This window comes from Pongo pygmaeus, chromosome 19 (assembly GCF_028885625.2).
Source record: "Pongo pygmaeus isolate AG05252 chromosome 19, NHGRI_mPonPyg2-v2.0_pri, whole genome shotgun sequence".
Taxonomy (NCBI): domain Eukaryota; kingdom Metazoa; phylum Chordata; class Mammalia; order Primates; family Hominidae; genus Pongo; species Pongo pygmaeus.
Window position 1 is genome coordinate 75911619 of NC_072392.2, and position 17945 is coordinate 75929563.

A 17945-nucleotide genomic window follows, 5' to 3' on the forward strand; every position below is an offset into this window, starting at 1 on the left:
TACAGGACTCCTCCTAAAGTGATTATTGGGAAGTTATAACCCAGTGATTTCACTCTTCATTCTAGCCAAGGGCTTCTTTTATTATGCTCAACTCCCTCTCCCACCTCCCCATTGGATCCATGTTTAAAAGATTTTGTTTAATGAACAAACTACATTTATTACATAATTGCCTGGGGGCCTTCCATGAACAAATGTTATGTTTTGGTTTAAATTTAAGAAACAAAAACTGAAAATATCCTGAGGAACACTAAGGCTCTGGGGACTGTAGGCTGGGAACTATGCTATAGTCATGCAACTCAGTGACTGTGTGATCAGTGGAGAGAGCCCTGTGATGAGGGGAAAATCAGATGCTGACAGCTCTTCAGCCACAGAAAACTCCCGGTCTGTGGGCAGCAAGGGCTCCTGACATGGTGGACAGCAGTACCAGGTTGGAGATACAAATTATATCAAAGACACATCACTCCCCAAGAAAGGGCTACACTTCTTACCTCTGAAATTTCAGACCCATCTTATTGGCCAGAGCATGGAGCAGCAACACAGTCTGGCCCCAAGCAGCATTAATCTCATTCCATTCCACGGGAACACTGGGCAGGCGACCCAGCCTGAAGTTATTGATTGTGCCAAACTGTCCACTGTGCCTACAGAGGAAGGCAGAAAGGTGGGGGGAAATATAGGGATTACTTAAAACTTTTGACATTTCCCACTCTCACCCCAAACCTAGCTTAAATCTGTCTTCAAGTCCATATATGCAAGCTGTACTTGGCACTTTAAATACATGTCCAAAACTTGAGTCATCATCTTTTTCCCTGCTGCTCAGATGCCAAAGCAGAAACCTGGGTGGTATCCTTGAATGCTCCCTCAGCTCCTTCCATGCAAAACTGCCAACCTCTCCTGATTCTACCTGCTAAATCTCTTAGATCTTTCCACTTTCTCCAAATTCAATGCTACTATTCTTTTCCTTTAGATTCCTACTGATGAGTATCCTTTCCAACGATTCCACCCCTTTACCCCAAGTCATTCCCCATGGTGCAGGAAAAGCCATCGTTCACAAATACAAGTGTAATTACATCACTTCCCTAGCTAAAATGCTTCAGTGTCTCCTCTGCCTTTTGGATCAAGTCCAAACCTCTTAATGAGGCCTACGAGATCCTTCAGGAACTGGTAACTCTCCAGTTTCATATCCAGTCACTCTCCCCTTTACACTCAATCTTCAGTCACAATAAGCTCCTTTCTGTTCTCTGAATTCACCACTCCCTCTTTCCCATTTCTTTGCACATAATGTTCTCTCTGCTAGGAACAACCCCCTCTCTGCAGACTTCTACTTTACCTCTCAGTTTAAACATAAGTCCCCTATGGGGAAACTCTCCATATGGCCTCCCCAAACTGGATCAAGTGCCCTTATGTGTTCCCACAGCACCCTGGGTTTACCATCATCACACTGCATTACAACTGCTTGTTATTTATCCATCCCTTCCACCAGATTATATGCAACTGGAAGGCTGACTGCATACTGTTTTGCTGTTGCCCTCCTAGCACTCAGCACAGTGCCTTTTCCAGAGCAGATGCTCAACAGTTATTAAATTAATGAAACATCAAACACCCTGGGGATAAGAAATCAGCACCAGGCAGCTTACCAGGTTTTTAAGTGGCTGAAGGGCTCAGGCCTTTTCCTTTCTTTAGAAGGGTGGATGTCACCAAGCTCTAGAATTCCAATCCCTACTGTGCCTATCCCATCATTATGAATGAAAGAAACCTAGCTCGGTGAAGATACAGCCCCTGTTTTGTGGGAAGTGGGCACCCAGGCTTAGTGGTCAACAGCTAAGGTCTAGATATGTGCAGTGCTCCTCATCCCCCAGCTCTCATTACCAGATGTGGAAGGTTGCATTAAAGACATTGGTTTTCTTCAGCTTATCCAGCTGCATCTGGGCATAACGCATCTGGTTTTCGACACTCTTCAGCTCATCATCCAGCTCCAGCTGTTGTCGTTTAAATTCACTGTATTCTCTCTGATACCTGTGAGCAGCCAAGGGGGCCATTGAAGGCTGTTAGTTTGGGGGCTAAAGTTTCTCTCTCACCACACTATGAATGATTCTTTAGTGATCATCGTTACATCTAGCTCTTGCATCTTTTATATTTGGCATAGATCCCATTCTGAGGAACATGTATGTCCTAGCTGTTTTGCCTGGAAGGAACAGAAATGTCTCAAATTCCAGCTGCCCATATGCAAAAAGGTGGAGGAAGAAAGAATTCTCTCAAACCAGGGCAAAAAACCTCTTATTTCTGATCTTTTTCAGAAGTGAGGTGAATGGGTTAGGAGTGGCTTCTTGGGGCTGGGCATGGTGGCTCACACCTGTAATCCCAGCACTTTGGGAGGCCGAGACGGGTGGATAACTTGAGGTCAGGACTTCAAAAGCAGTCTGGCCAATGTGGTGAAACCCTGTCTCTACTAAAAATACAAAAATTAGCCAGGCGTGGCGGCACACACCTGTAGTCCCAGCTACTTGGGAGGCTGAGGTGGGAGAATTGCTTCAACCCAGGAGGCAGAGGTTGCAGTGAGCTATCACACCACTGTACTCCAGAATGGGCAACAGAGCCAAGACTCCGTCTCAAAAAAAAAAAAGAGTGGCTTCTTCTGGGTTGGGCGCAGTGTCTCATGCCTGTAATCCCAGCACTTTGGGAGGCCGAGGTGGGCAGATCACCTGAGGTCAGGAGTTAGAGGCCGGCCTGGCCAACATGGTAAAATTCTGTCTCTACTAAAAAAACAAAAATTAGCCAGGCGTGGTGGCGCGCGCCTGTAGTCCCAGCTACTTGGGAGGCTGAGGTAGGAGAATCGCTTGAACCTGGGAGGTGGAGGTTGCAGACAGCTGAGATCATGCCACTGCACTCCAGCCTAGGCAACAGAGTGAAGCTCTGTCTCAAAAAAAAAAAAAAACAAAAAAACAGTGGCTTTTTCCAGCTGGCCATGGTGGCTTATGCTTGTAATCCCAGCACTTTGGGAGGCTGAGGCAGTTGGATCACTTGAGCTCAAGAGTTCAAGACCAGCCTGGGCAACATGGGGAAACCCCATCTCTATAAAAAATCCAAAAATTAGCCAGGTATGGTGTTGCGCACCTGTAGTTCCAGCTACTTGGGAGGCTGAGGCGAGAGGATTGCTTGGGTGTAGGAAGTCAAGGCTGCAGTGAGTCATGACTGCACCACTGCACTCCAGCCTGGACAACAGAGTAAGACTCTGTTTCTAAAAAAAAAAAACAAAAAACAGTGGCTTCTTCCATGAACTGGCCATAATTGGCCTTCTAAAGTTTCACTTCTATACACTTACTGTCCTTCAAATAGTTACTACACCCCACTTCCAGTGAAACTTGTTATACTACTGTGTGAAAAAAATGGACTTTTCTCTGTCCTTCATTTCCACAACTTTAGTTAGTATGGACACTGTGTCTCCTCCACTAGAGAAAGGGTTCTCTCAGGTCAAGGACATCTATAATGTTTTTATTTTTTGAGACAGGGTCTCAACTCTGCTGCCCAAGCTGGAGTGCAGTGGTGTGATCACAGCACACTGTAACCTCAAACTCCTGGGCTCAAGTTATCCTCCACTTCAGCCTCCTGAGTAGTTGCTAGGACTACAGGTCTACCACAGCAGCCTAGTTTTTTTTTTTAATTTTCATTTTTGTAGAGATGGGGTCTCACTATGTTGCCCCAGATGGTCTTAAATCCTGGCTTTAAGTGATCCTTCTGCCTTGGTCTCCCAAAGTGCTGGAATTACAGATATGAATGACCATACCTGGCCCCCATGAAATTTTTAAGCTTGGAGGGAACAAATGTAGGCTAATTAGCTCATCTTTTCAGCCAAGGATGGCTAGAAAGTGGCTGATTCATCCAAATGAGCCCATTCCCTACAGGACAGAGCCAAGACTGGAGCTCTGGTTTCTGTACTATTTAACCACATACTTTTTTCACTTAATCATGCTGACTCTTCATAGGTAACTCTCCCAACAAACCTCTAGAAAAAGGGCATGGAAGCAATATGCAGGATCTGGGGCAGGCATGCTGCTGACTGACAGTTGACTAGTTTACAAACTATTCAGACACATTCAGCTGGAAGCCATTTCCTCTCCTGGAGCCTTCAGTGTGAGATGATAGAACAGGGTGAGCACTCACTGAGCTTCCTCCTGATCCAGTCTCTCAGCCTCAGCCTGGACCTTCTCGAGATTTTCTGCCACTATCTTGCGGTTCTTTTCCACATCTTCCAGCTCCTGGATCAGCCTCTCCTCCTCTAGTGCCAGCTCCTTTAGCTCCATCTGTAACTGTTCACTGTCATCCTCATTCATTTGCTCTAAGATCTCCAAACAGCGTCTGCCAAAGACACAGGCAGACTATACTTACTAGAGCTCCATTTGCCTGAGTGGAGTACGGCTCTTGGGTAAGGGCCAAGCAGTCCCAGAGCAGTAACAGCTCTGAGCCCTGGCTCTGGAGACACTCACTTGTAGTTCTGACACTCATTTTCAGTGACGTTGAGCTGAGTGTCCAGCTGGTCTAAAAGAGTATCTGTGCATTCCTCACAGAGTGGGTGATCCACATCTGTCTGGCCCGACATGATGTCAAAAAGGTCCCCAGTGACCTGGAAGTGTGGGAGAGTCAGGGTAGGGCCTCCCCCATGCTTCCTGCTCAATTACCCACTCTCCCAGCCAGGCCTACTGCTTGCCACCGGAATGGGGCCGACTTGCCTTCAGTCTTCGGCTGAGGTTCTCCATGGTGCCGCCATCAGATGCCTCCCCAATCAGAGTGAAGCTGTTGGCACTTTCTGTGGACATCATCCTGCAGACAGCCCCCCGCCCACGGGCCACATGAGGGAACAGAGAGGCTTCCTCCACCTACTGCAATGCCAGTGGCAGAGACTCTCAAGCACCAGCTGAGGGGCCTCAGGGAACATACCCACTCCTAGCCCGACTGACCTCCCAAGGGTACCCCTCTCCCAAAGGAAGGCCATGCTGGTCTTCCACAGGGACACTCAGCACGAAGGTTGGCCTTGATGGACTAAGGAGGGAGAGGGAGCATAAAAAATTGATATGTCTACAGTGGAAAAGAAGGGAGAACCAGGAAAGGCCATTTTAAAAAATATTATACCCCTTGCCAGCAAGCTCTTTACCTGCAGCAATGAGAACTAAGGACCTGAACATCTAACAACATTTGCTATTTTGAAACTTCTCAAGAGCCCATCTCTTGGTGATTAGTCAATCACTCCCTCAATTTTTTTCAATACTTCATCATTAAAGCTACTATCCTTTCCCACTGTGTGAATGGCTACAGGAAAAAATCCATACTGGAAGGTGACGGGCCAGGTATAAGGGAATACATCTTTCCTGAAAGGGCCAAAAGGCTAGGTGATGACGCATCTCTATCACCTGGCTCCAGGTCTCGATTCCTGGATTTAATTAAAATTCTACTAGCCTTTGGCAAGGAATGGGGGCTGAGAAGTAGTAGGCACCTGGCTGGGGGGATGAATCTGCGAGAGACACCATCCTGGCGAGGAGTTTCAATAAATGGCTCCTGGGAAAGAAATAAGAGGGCATTATAATTCTGGCAGCTTAGAGGTAGAGTTCATCTCCCAAACAGCCTCAGAACTATATGGCTTTAGTCTTGATAACCACAAGACTTGATAAACCACAGAGACTTAAAAAATGGGTATTATCGAAGCAATCCTTGTGTATGTGGACTAAGAAAGGACCCATGATACAGACAAACCTTAAGTCCCATTTGATTTTTTTTTGTGGGGAACAGCATTTCCTAACTATGTTACACTCTACGTATGGTTAAATTTGCATTTCTCAACACTTAGCAGTCAGGGGCAGGGGACAGAATGCCCTAAATCACAGTACAAAGAAAAAGCCAGATCAGACTGCAATGAAGTCTGCCACAGTACAAAGCAGATAATTTATATGTTTTCAGTATTTTGAGATTACTCATATGTGACCAAAATCTCACGACATCTATTGACTTCAAATGCCAGACCCCTTTGCCTCCTTGCTTAAGGCTTTTCTGGCTCCTAGACTCTTCACTGCCTGCAGGGGGCGCTGGCCAGAATTAATGACCTCCACTAAACCTGACATCAGCACTCCCCCAGTGACTGGCAGCTGCGGGTAAATAAATACTCCAGCTCTCTTGCTACTTGAGAAGAAATCTCAGGTGTGTATTCAATAGTATCTCACAGGATGTTGTTCCACAGGATCACTGATATTATCACAGCTTAAAATGACATGTTCTCTAACACTGACGATTCTTTCTGTCCAGGGAAATCATACAATTCACTGTCCTAACCAGGATGCTTTTGAGAATGGAGAGGAGCAGATATTAACAACTAGCTAGAACAACAGATGCAAATCAATGCTCTGGAACGACCTGGACACACAGGTCATCCCATCTCCAACCTACGATAATTTATAATTCTGCTTCAAATAAAGAGCCCTTTCCAAGATTTTAAAATGGCTCATTCAGTAACCCTGTGACCTCAGGTGCAGACTGTACCTCCAGTGGTGCATAGCAGCCTGATCATGTAGAATGTCTCATTACCCAGAGACCCCAAAAGTCTGGGAGCTCTAGAAGCGCCAAGTAGCCTGCAGAAACCAAGCCTGCATTCCTGTGTTTTCATATATCTCTCACTTGGAATGCTTACTACATGAGGATAGGGGAGAGGGCACTTCTATTACCTCTCCTGAGTTAGTCTCTTCCTCCTGGGTCTCTCCTGGTTTCGCCTGGGCTGTGGTAAGTAATGGAGCTAAAGGCAAGGAAAATATTGGGTCAGAAACAGTCTTATTAAAGCAGGAAGGCATCTGAAGGTATGGGAAAAGAATGTGAAATATTCTCATCACCACCCTCACCTCCAATTTTTCTTAAAGTACCATTTACACCAAAATGAATCTGTGGTCCTCCTCACCCCCATTAAATCAGATTAAAGAAATGTTCAATTTTTTAAGGCATAATGGTATTATTATTATTATTATTAATATTATTATTTTAAGATGGAGTCTCGCTCTGTCGCCAGGCTGGAGTGCAGTGGCACGATCTCGGCTCACTGCAATCTCTGCCTCCCGGGTTCGAGTGATTCCCCTGCTTCAGTCCCCCAAGTAGGTGGGACTACAGGCGCGCACCACCATGCCCAGCTAATTTTTTTGTATTTTAGTAGAGACGAGTTTTCACCATGTTGGCCAGGCCTTGATCTCCTGACCTCGTGATCTACCCGTCTCAGCTACCCAAAGTGCTGGGATTACAGGCTGAGTCACCACGCCCGGCCAGTATCATTTATTTTTAAGAATCCTTATCTGTCAAAAATACAGAAATATTTAGTGTTTATGTTTGGGATTTGCTTCAAAACAATTCAGAGTGGGAAGGAATGGATGGGGCTGTAGACAAAGCTTGATTAAATATGTGCTGATAATTGTTGCAACTAGGTGATGGGTACACATGGGTTCATGATATACTCTGAAATTTTTCACCACAAAAGCAAACATCCTGTTTCCCCCAGAACAGCAAGGAGGGAACATAAGAAAACTTTCTAGGAAGATGAAACATTGCTAACTTGCAATGATCCAGATTACATGAGTGTATCCATTTGTCAAAAATGTACAGCTAAGATTCATACATTTCAAGGCACGACAATTTACCTTTCTAAAAAGGTGTAAAAAACATAATAATTGAGCAGGGGATGGGAGGTGAATGGAGGTGTAGACAACATAAGAATGTGAGAATATGGCTGATTGTTGAAGCTGGGTGATGAATACAAAGCAGGCTATGCTATTCTCTTGACTATATATGTCTCAAATTTTCCATAATAAAAAGTCAAAAATTGTTATTAAAAGAGTTCAAGAGGCACGGTGGCTCACGCTTGTAATCCCAGCACTTTGGGAGGCTGAGGCGGGCAGATCACAAGGTCAAGAGATCGAGACCATCCTGGCCAACATAGTGAAACCGTCTCTACTAAAAATACAAAAATTAGCTGGGCATGGCAGTACGTGCCTATAGTCCCAGCTACTCAGGAGGCTGATGCAGGACAATCGCTTGAACCAGGGAGGCAGAGGTTGCAGTGAGCCGAGATCGCGCCACTCCAGCCTGGCAACAGGGAGACTCCGTCTCAAACAAAAAAAAAAAAGAAAGAGCTAATTTCCCCTCAAGAAAGAGGAATCAGGTAATAATAGCAGCTAACACTTATTGAATACTATTTGCCCAGCAAATTCCTAAGTGTTTCTGTGGTTTGTCATATTTGAACTTTATAAATTCTTTATGAGGCAGTTTAACGTTTTACAAAAAAAATCAGAAACCAAGGCTTGGAGAAATGAGCTTATTTAAGCTGCCTATTCAGTCTTCTCTTTTACTGTCTGACTTAATCTGAAGTCTTCTTTGTGGGGTTTTGGGGTTTTTTATTTTTTTAATTATAGAGACAGGGTCTTACTGTGTTGCCCAGGCTGGTGTCAAACTCCTGCTCAAGTGATCCACCTGCCTCAGCCTCCCATAGTGCTGGGATCAGAGGTGTGAACCACCACTCCTGACCTTTTTAATTAATTAATTTATTTTTTGAGACAGGGTCTTGCACTGTTGCCCAAGCTGCAGTGCAGTGGCATGATCATAGCTTCCTGCAGCTTTGACCTCCTGGGCTCAAGTGATCCTCCTGCCTCAGCCTCCACCACCCACCACACCCAGCAATTTTTTTTTTTTTAGTAGAGACAAGATCTCTGCTAGGTTGCTCAGATTGGTCTTGAACTCCTGAGCTCAAGCGATCCTCCCACCTCAGCCTCCCAAAGCACTGAGATTACAGGCTCACGTGAGCCATCACGTCCAGCAAATTCTTCAGACTTTAAGACTCTACTCCATTTACCAGCTGTTGGACCTTAGGTAAGTCACTTAACCTCTCTGTGCCTCAGTTCTTCATCTGAAAAATGATGTAATGATGGTATACCCCGTACGGGTTGTTACAGGGACTAAATGAAGTAATACGTGTAATGCACTTGGTATTACTATATAGTAAGTCCTCAAAAAATACCATTTATTATTATATATACATATTCCTTTTCTCTGAAACAGTAGGAGCAGAAAATAAGGATCTTTCTTTTGCTACCGAAAGCTCTCTTTTTTTGAGACGGAGCCTCGCTCTGTTGCCCAGGCTGGAGTTCAGTGGTGCGATCTCAGCTCACTGCAAACTCCACCTCCCGGGTTCAAGCGATTCTCCTACCTCAACCTCCCGAGTAGCTGGGACCACAGGCGCGTGCCATCACGCCCGGCTAATTTTTGTATTTTTAGTAGAGACGGGGTTTCGCCATGTTGGCCAGGCTGGTCTCGAACTCCTGACCTCAGGTGATCTGCCCGCCTTGGTCTCCCAAAATGCTGGAATTACAGGCGTGAGCCACCGCGCCCGGTCGGAAAGCTCTCAGAAGCCCACCATGTCAGAATGCTTTATGTTTCCGAGGAGAAAACAGGGAGCCAGATGAAGTGACTTTCCTAGGTTCACACGATGTTTGTGGCGGACTACACAGCCACCATAAGAATTATATCACCAAAGCTGCCCACCTTCCACATTCTTGACCACCCTCTTTCCAAGGGTCTCGCTGACCTGTGAGTTCCTGGATGGTGACACGGTCCAGGATCTTGAAACTCGTGTCCAGTTTCAGGGGCTGGCTGCAGCGCTGGCACACGAAGCTCACCTGCATGGTGCTGTTGTTGGACGTCTTAGACCCTTCCATCCCTGAGGCAGTGGAAAAGAGGCAACATTAGGGAGAAGCGACGCCCTAGAACCTCCGGCTCGGGGTTACCACATGCCTTGGTGACGATGGTAAAGGGAGGGAAGTCCCAGCCTGCGCCGTTCCCTCTAGGAATGGTACGATATGGGTCGCACCTGCTTCCGGGGCAGCCTGAGCAAAGGCAGTTTAGAGCCAAGGGTCAGGGAAGGGACTCCAGTAAGAGCCGTGAGGGTTCCCAGACTCCCTTCTAAGGTCCCACCTCAGCCCCCGATGCTCTTCACCTCGGGACCCCGGAGCCCGTCACCCAAGTCCGGTCTACCGCGGGGGCACTGTGGCCTCGGGTCGGCCCCGGAGCGAGGCCTCCAGAACTGCCATCGCTCTGTCTTCAGCGACTTCCCGGTACGCCGGCGGAAAACTTCCGCCCGAGACCGGACGTGACGCTACGACGGCAGCGGGAGCTCCTGGTCCACAGGCTCACAGATCCGGCAGCGGCCCCCAGAGGCCGGGCTGGAAAAAGCAGCGGGCTTCAGCGGATGACCAAGGTTACGAAGTGTAGGAGCCAAGTCCGCAGAGAATGGGGAGGCTCCGCTATTCTCTAAATTCAGGGGGCGGAGGGCGCGGTAGCTCACGCCTGTAATCTCAGCACTCTGGGAGGCCGAGGAGGGCGGATCACGTGAGGTCAGGAGTTCGAGACCAGCCTGGCCAACACAGTGAAACCCCGTCTCTACTAAAAATACAAAAATTAGCCGGGTGTGGTGGGGCACGCCTATAATCCCAGCTTAATCCCAGCTACTCGGGAGGCTGAGGCAGGAGAATCGCTTGAACCTGGGAGGCAGAGGTTGCAGTGAGCCGAGATCGGGCCACTGCACTCCAGCCTGGGCGACAGGACAAGACTCCATCTCAAAACAACAACAACAACAACAAAAGGCCGGGCATGGTGGCTCACGCCTGTAACTCCAGCACTTTGGGAGGCCAAGGCGGGTGGATCACAAGGTCAGGAGTTCGAGACCAGCCTGGCCAACATGGTGAAATCCAGTCTCTACTAAAAAATACAACAATTAGCGGGGCATGGTGGCGTGCGCCTGTAATCCCAGCTACTCAGGAGGCTGAGGTAGGAAAATCGCTTGACCCCCGGAGGCGGAGGTTGCAGTGAGTTGAGATCATGCCACTGCACTCCAGCCTGGGCGACAGAAGGAGACTCCATCTCAAAAAAACCCACGCACAAAAAGACAAAAATAAAACCAACAAAAAAAGAAAACGTTATTCAAATAAAGGCTTGAAGAAGGTGAGGAAGGAATTCTTAGCTACATCTTAAGGAAGAGCATTCTAGGCCAAGGGAACAGCAAGAGCACAGAGGTTTGGGGATTAGCAGAGACTGGTGTGGCTAGAAGATGGGCAAGGAAAAGAGATACAGAAAATGGGGTGAGGGAGGTAAGAGTGTTGAGCTACCACCTAGGCTCTTATAGGGATTGTAAAGCTCTGGCTTTCACTTTGAAAGAGATGAGATGACTGGGTCTTGAGCAGAGGGACTTACTTCATTTTTAAAAACAACTTTATGGGGTATAATTTACATACCATAAGACTCACACTTTTTAAATGTACAGTTCAATGATTTTTAGTAAATTTACAGAGTTGCACAACTATCACCATAATCCAGTTTTAGAACATTTCCCGTCTCCCCTTGCAATCCCCCACTGTGGCCTCCCAAAGTGCTGAGATTACAGGTGTGAGGCAATGTGCCTGGCCAAAAGTTTTTCATTTCAATAAAGTCCAATGTTTATGCTTTTGGTGTAAAAGAAACCACTGCTTAACCCAAAATTGTATGTAGTATTGTCTATTTTATTTTGAGACAGCGTCTCACTCTGTTACCCAGGCTGGAGTGAAGCGGAACGAACAAACAAGGCTCACTGCAGATTTGACTTCCTGGCTCAAGCAATCCTCTTGCTTCAACCTCCACCATAGCAGGGACCACAGGTGAACACTACCATGCCCAGCTAATTTTAAAATTTTTTGTAGAGATGGGGTCTCACACTGCACTCCAGCCTCGGTGACAGAGCGAGACTCCATCTCAAAAAAAAAAAAAAGAGATGGGGTTTCACTTTGTTGCCCAGGCTTCTGCTTTTTAAATTTAACATTTTTCTATGTTGCTACACAGTTATTGTAGTTATCATGGCTACATTACACTACACTAAATTTACTGCCTTAGTGTATTTTTTTACCACTGGAAATTCTACTATTTCCCCTTTGGGTGATTACAATAATCCTGCAATGAAGAGCTGACTACTTACTTATGATTGAGACTCATAACTGGGATTACAGAATTAAGAGTGTGTCAGCTATTTAATGTCTCTTCCTTAACATTGGGAATCATTTTCCAAAGTGCTTGCACATAACTATATTCTGCCTCCAGTAATGTATGAGGAAGCCTGTTTTCATATTGCCTTGGCCAGTATTGGGTATCATATATTTGGGGAACAAAACCAAAAAATGGCACTTCCTTGTTATTTTAATTAGCATCATTGATTGCTGGTAAGGCTGAACTTTTTGCTATGTATTTGCTTATTGTAGTTACTTTTTTTTTTTTTTTTGAGATGGAGTCTTGCTCTGTTGCCCAGGCTGGAGTGCAGTGGTGCGATCTCGGCTCACTGCAACCTCTGCCTCCCGGGTTCACGCCATTCTCCTGTCTCAGCCTCCCGAGTAGCTGGGACTACAGGCGCCCACCACTATGCCTGGCTAATTTTTTGTATTTTTAGTGGAGACAGTTTCACCATGTTAGCCAGGATGGTCTCGATCTCCTGACCTCGTGATCCACCCGCCTTAGCCTCCCAAAGTGCTGGGATTACAGGTGTGAGCCACCATGCCCAGCCTTTTTTTTTTTTTTTTTTTTAAAGAGACACGGTCTCACTCTGTCACCCAGGCTGGAGTGCAGTGGTGCAATATCAGCTCACTGGAATCTCTGCCTCCGAGGCTCAAGCAGTAGTTACTTTTTTCTGAATTATGTTTGCATTCTTTGATTATTTAGGTATTAGATTCTTAGTATTTTTCTCAGTATTTTTAGTAATTTTTCATGAATGCTCTAATTAACATATTTTCCAGATGTTCAGAAAGTTTTAAGTTTTCAAGTCAAATCTGCTTATTTTTCTTGATGACTTATATTGCTTAGAAAGTTATTCCCACTTCCAGAAGTGTCTTTCTTTTCTTTTAAATGTATGTGGTCTTCTTATAGTTGGTAGTGGATGTGATATGTGGAACTAGATTGATTTTTCTCCTGGTTTTGTGACTAGGGATAGCGTTTACAATCCTTCTTCCTCTTAGCTCTTTCAGCATGAAAGCCCCTTTAGGGGAGGTGACTGGAATCATCCCCAAAGAATTCTCACCTGGTCCTGGTGTGGCTGCTTCATAGTCCTGCATTTCTTCCTGCTTGGCTGTCCCTAACATCTCAGAAACGCATAGAGAAGTAACGGGCTTCTAGAGAGGTAGGGGGTATAGTGTTACAACTGAGGATTTGGAAGTTGAGACCACCTGGTTCTTTACCATCCACTAACTATGTGACCTTGTGCAATTTATTCAACTGTTCTGTGCTTTGTTTTCTTATTTACAAAATGAGAATAATAGTATACAATAGTAAATATCATAAAGGGTAGTGTGATAAATGAGCTGATACATGTGGAATGGAGGGGAATGACTGTTACATAGTGAATGCTCTGTGTACCCTCCCACTTGGGAAGTATATGTAGTCAGTGTATGTAGTGCTTGAGGGATTGTGAATAGTACACAACATATCCTCAGTCATCGATTCAACAGATGTTTACTGAGGATGTACTATGTGCCAGTCCCTATTCTAGGTCTGAGAGGATATACTGGTGAACTGCTCTAATAGTTTATATTCTAGAGGAGAGAATTTGACAATAAACATGTAACCAAGTTAATAAGATAATTTCAGATAATGGCAGATATTATGGGTTGAATGATGTCCTCCAAAAGATGTTGAAGTCCTAACATCTGGGACTAACACATGGGAATGTGACCTTTTTTGGAAATAGGATTGTTGCAGATGAGGTCATTGATGTTAGCCCTAGACCAATATGACTGCGTCCTTATAAATAGGGGCAATCTGGACACAGAGACAGACACATACTGTGTCTGAGGGAAGATGATGTAAAGAGACACAGGGTGACCTGTAAGCCAAGGAAGACCTGAGGCAACCAAAAGCCAGGAAAGAGGTCTGGAATAGATACTTCTCTGGCTCCCTTAGAAGGAACATGGTCCTACTGACACCTTAATTTTGGATTTCTAGCATCCAGAACTCTGAGACAATATATTTCTCTGGTTCTAAGCCATCCACTTTGTGGTACTTTGCTACAGCAGCCCTAGAAAGCTAATACAGTAGGTAAGAGGGTGATGTGATAGAGAGTAAGTGGGAGCAGGGTGCGAGGAGCTGCTTCAACTGGGGGATTCAGGAAGGCCTGTGTTATCTGGAAACCACTGAGGGTGACAAGTAGGGAAGAGACATGACTGGCTGACTTAAAAAGAAACTATTTACTGGGGGATAGAATACATAGGGGAAAAGACACAAATCATACGTGTATTTTCAATGAATTTTTACAAAATGAACATGTCAATGTAACCAGTACCCAACTCCCTCTCCCATGCCTCCTTCTAATTGATGCTCACCCTAAGGGCAAACAATATTGTCAATTTTAACACCTTAGATTGAGTTTTGACTGTTTTTTGAATTTCATGTAAATGGAATCATACATGACATACTCTTTTGTTTCCTTTCTCTCATCATGAGATTCATCCACCTTGTGTAGTTTTAGTTCATGCATTCTCAATACTTTGTAGTATTCCATTGTGTGACTATATTAAAATATAGATATCTCTCTTGCTGTTAAGAGGCATCTGGGTAGTTTCCAGTTTGGTCTATTGTGAATAGTGTTGCTATGAACATTCTTGCTCATGTCTTTTGGTGAATATATTTATGCATTTCTCTTGGGTGGGTTCCTAGAGTTGAGGTTTCTGGGATCTCTCTCTCTCTCTCTCTCTTTAGGTATAGATATTCATCTTGAGTAGATGCTACCATCTCTGTGGCTGACATATTAAAAGATTATTTTGAGCTGGCCTGGTGTGCACCTGTAATCCCAGCTCCTCAGGAGGCTGAGGTGGGAGGATCACTTGAGCCAGGAGTTGGAGACCAACTTGGGCAACATAGCAAGACCCCGTCTCAGTCAGTCAATCAATCAATCAATGATAAATTTTGGTGCTGAGTGAAGAATAGAATGTGACAGTTGGTGGGGGGTGGCAAGAGTGGAAATGGAGAGACCAGATAGGAGCCTACTGTAATAGTCCTTACAAATAGCAAAGGATGACAGTGGCTTTGGCCAGGGTAACAAGAGATGGAGGAAAGCACACTCATACAGGATGCATTATACAGGGAAAGCTGACAGGACTTGCTGATGGGTTGAATGTGGAGAGATGAGGAAAAGAGAGGAATCAAGGTTGACTGTTAGGTTTTTGGTTTGAACAACTAGGTGGAAAGTTATGTCAATTACTGAGATGGAGAAGAATAGGAAAATAACAGGTGTGTGGGAGAATCAAGAATTCTGGTTTGGCCATGTTAAGTTTGATATGCTCATTAGGTTTCCAAGTAGAAACATCAAATAGATGGTTGGAACTCAGTGAAGATGTCAGATTGGAGATACGAATCTGGGGCCCTCAAATCAGCATACAGATGATTTTTTTTTTTTTTTTTTTGAGATGGAGTTTCGCTCTTGTTGCCCAGGCTGGGGTGCAATGGTGTGATCTCAGCTCACCGCAACCTCCACCTCCCGGGTTCAAGTGATTCTCCTGCCTCAGCCTCTCGAGTAGCTGGGATTACAGGCACCACCATGCCCGGCTAATTTTGTATTTTTAGTAGAGACGGGGTTTCTCCATGTTCAGGCTAGTCTCGAACTCCCAACCTCAGGTGATCTGCCTGCCTTGGCCTCCCAAAGTGCTGGGATTACAGGCATTAGCCCCCGTGCGTGTCTGGCCGAATACAGATGATACTTAAAGCTATGAACATGCATAGATCCTCTTTTTTTTTTTTTTTTTGAGACGGAGTCTCGCTCTGTCGCTCAGGCTGGAGTGCAGTGGTGGGATCTCGGCTTACTCCAAGCTCTGCCTCCCAGGTTCACGCCATTCTCCTGCCTCAGCCTCCCAAGTAGCTGGGACTACAGGCGCCCGCCACCACGCCCAGCTAATTTTTTGTATTTTTGGTAGAGACGGGGTTTCACCGTGTTAGCCAGGATGGTCTCAATCTCCTGACCTCGTGATCCACCCACCTCGGCCTCCCAAAGTGCTGGGATTACAGGCGTGAGCCACCACACCTGGCCGAAGATGCATAGATTCTCTTAGGGAGAAAGTGTAAGCAGAGAATAAAGGACCTAAGTCTCCTGAAGCATGCCACCATTAAGAAGTGGAGCAAAGGAGGAAGAGCCAGCAAAGGAAATGGGGAATCACTGTTGAGGCTGGAGAAAGATCAGAACAGGTTGATGTGTGTATTTTAAGAAGGGGAGTGGCTAATATGTTGAGTACTACTGAGAGATTCAAATAAGATGAGAGGCAACCACTGGTGCTGTCAACATGGTGGTCATTGGTAACCTAACAAAAATTATATCAGTGAGAAAGTGGAGTTGAGAAGTCTGATTAGAGTGGATTGGAGTAAACGGGGCATAAGGAAGTAGAGTAAGAGACAATAAATAATTCAAGAAGTCTTGCCAGGAAGGAGAGCACAGAAAGGGAGTAACAGCTACAGAGGAACCTGGATTCGGGGGGGAGTTTTCTCAAGATAGGGGATATTGGTTATGTCTTGAAATGACCCAGCAGAGGATGTGATGTAGGAAAAAGAGGGGCTAATCATGGGCACAGACATGAGATTGAGAAAGTGAAAGGGGATGGAATCCAAAGCACAAAAGGAAGAGATGGGAACAGGTTTGTTTCCTTCAATGAAAGCGGACAGGCAGAAAATATTTTGCAGATTGGCAGATTTGGTGGTGAGATGATGAGGTAGTTCTCATTTGCTTCTGTTTTCTCAATAAAGAATGAGCCCAGGCCATAAGTTGGAGGTGGGAGAGAAGGAATACTGGAGGTTCAGGGAGATGCGAAAGTATGATACTCATTGGGAGGGTGGGAGAGCAAACTTGTCAGGAGCATGTAGTAGGAGCTCAGGCAGTGTTGTGCACTCATTTGAGATTTTGGGACATGAATTTAAAATTAGACCAGTCATCAGTGATCACATGTGACTTGTAAGCACCCAGAAATGAAGTTATTGTTAAATGTAGTGGTACTCTCCAGTTGTTCACTGAATAAACAAATGAATGAATAGAGTATTATATGAAACACTTGGATGCGGAGGAGGAAGGGAAATAAAGAGAATGTGTATCTGTCTTATAACCTACTTCAAGGAGACAAAACATAATTATTTGAGAACAAAGCATATTTTAACAGGCACAAACATATTAAGTTTTCCAGCTGACATTATAAATTCTGACAGGAATAAGAATAGTGGCATACTTAAAATAGAATGGAGTAAATGTGGGAAATAATTCCTGAAGTTTCAAATCGGATCTCAAAAGTTCCCAGGGAAATGTGTTAACAGAAAACAGAGGTAAAAGGGGGAAAACTGATAGATGTTTATGAGCAAGATGTTATATGTGGCCTTCTATAAGCTGAAAAGGACTTTGAACTTGAAAGCAGGAATGGAAATAATTACTGTAATTTAAGGAGTAACTTCTTCATGCTAACCATTAAGAGATCACTTACTTATCTGACAGTGGCTACTATTTATTTTGTATCTAAGCACTGTGCTAATTGTTTTACATATATTATTTCTAATATTCACAACACTACAAAATTACATACCATTATTTATTACTAATAATTAAAATTCCATTTTACAGATGAGGGAATTGAGACTCAGCATTTCAATAATTTGCCCAAGATTCCAGTTAGTAAGGAACTGAGGTGGGATTTGAAGCCCAGGTCTCTGATCCCAAAGGCCATAGTCAGTCTTCTGTGCTTTACTCTATTTAATTGTGTATTCTCCTCATTTCCCTAGCACTTAGCAGAGAGGCCAGCCTAGAATAAATGTTTAACAGCAAGAGCGACCCCAAAATACAAATCTGATGACCTCCTTTTGCACTTAATCTAGATTGTTTACTAACAACCCTCCTCATCCCC

At 44.9% G+C, this 17945-nt stretch overlaps 1 protein-coding gene across 7 annotated transcripts in view; it reads right to left on the reverse strand.

The window, feature by feature from the left end:
• Nucleotides 1–17945, reverse strand: part of BECN1 (beclin 1) — a 22933-nt gene that overhangs the window by 3731 nt on the left and 1257 nt on the right. Inside the window, exons 2-11 of one of the 7 annotated variants that reach the window (XM_054457662.2) lie at nucleotides 13103–13193; nucleotides 10045–10232; nucleotides 9599–9730; nucleotides 6705–6772; nucleotides 5486–5547; nucleotides 4725–4815; nucleotides 4482–4618; nucleotides 4159–4353; nucleotides 1867–2013; nucleotides 489–638 (exon numbers count right to left, since the gene is read on the reverse strand). In XM_054457662.2, coding sequence (XP_054313637.2) covers nucleotides 489–638; nucleotides 1867–2013; nucleotides 4159–4353; nucleotides 4482–4618; nucleotides 4725–4815; nucleotides 5486–5547; nucleotides 6705–6772; nucleotides 9599–9728 — 980 coding nt within the window. In that variant the 5' untranslated portion in view covers nucleotides 9729–9730; nucleotides 10045–10232; nucleotides 13103–13193. Of the gene's footprint in view, nucleotides 1–488; nucleotides 639–1866; nucleotides 2014–4158; nucleotides 4354–4481; nucleotides 4619–4724; nucleotides 4816–5485; nucleotides 5548–6704; nucleotides 6773–9598; nucleotides 9731–9880; nucleotides 10233–13102; nucleotides 13858–17945 lie in introns of those variants that run through there. The other 6 variants (XM_063656667.1, XM_063656671.1, XM_063656668.1 and 3 more) reach the window with 6 other exon arrangements.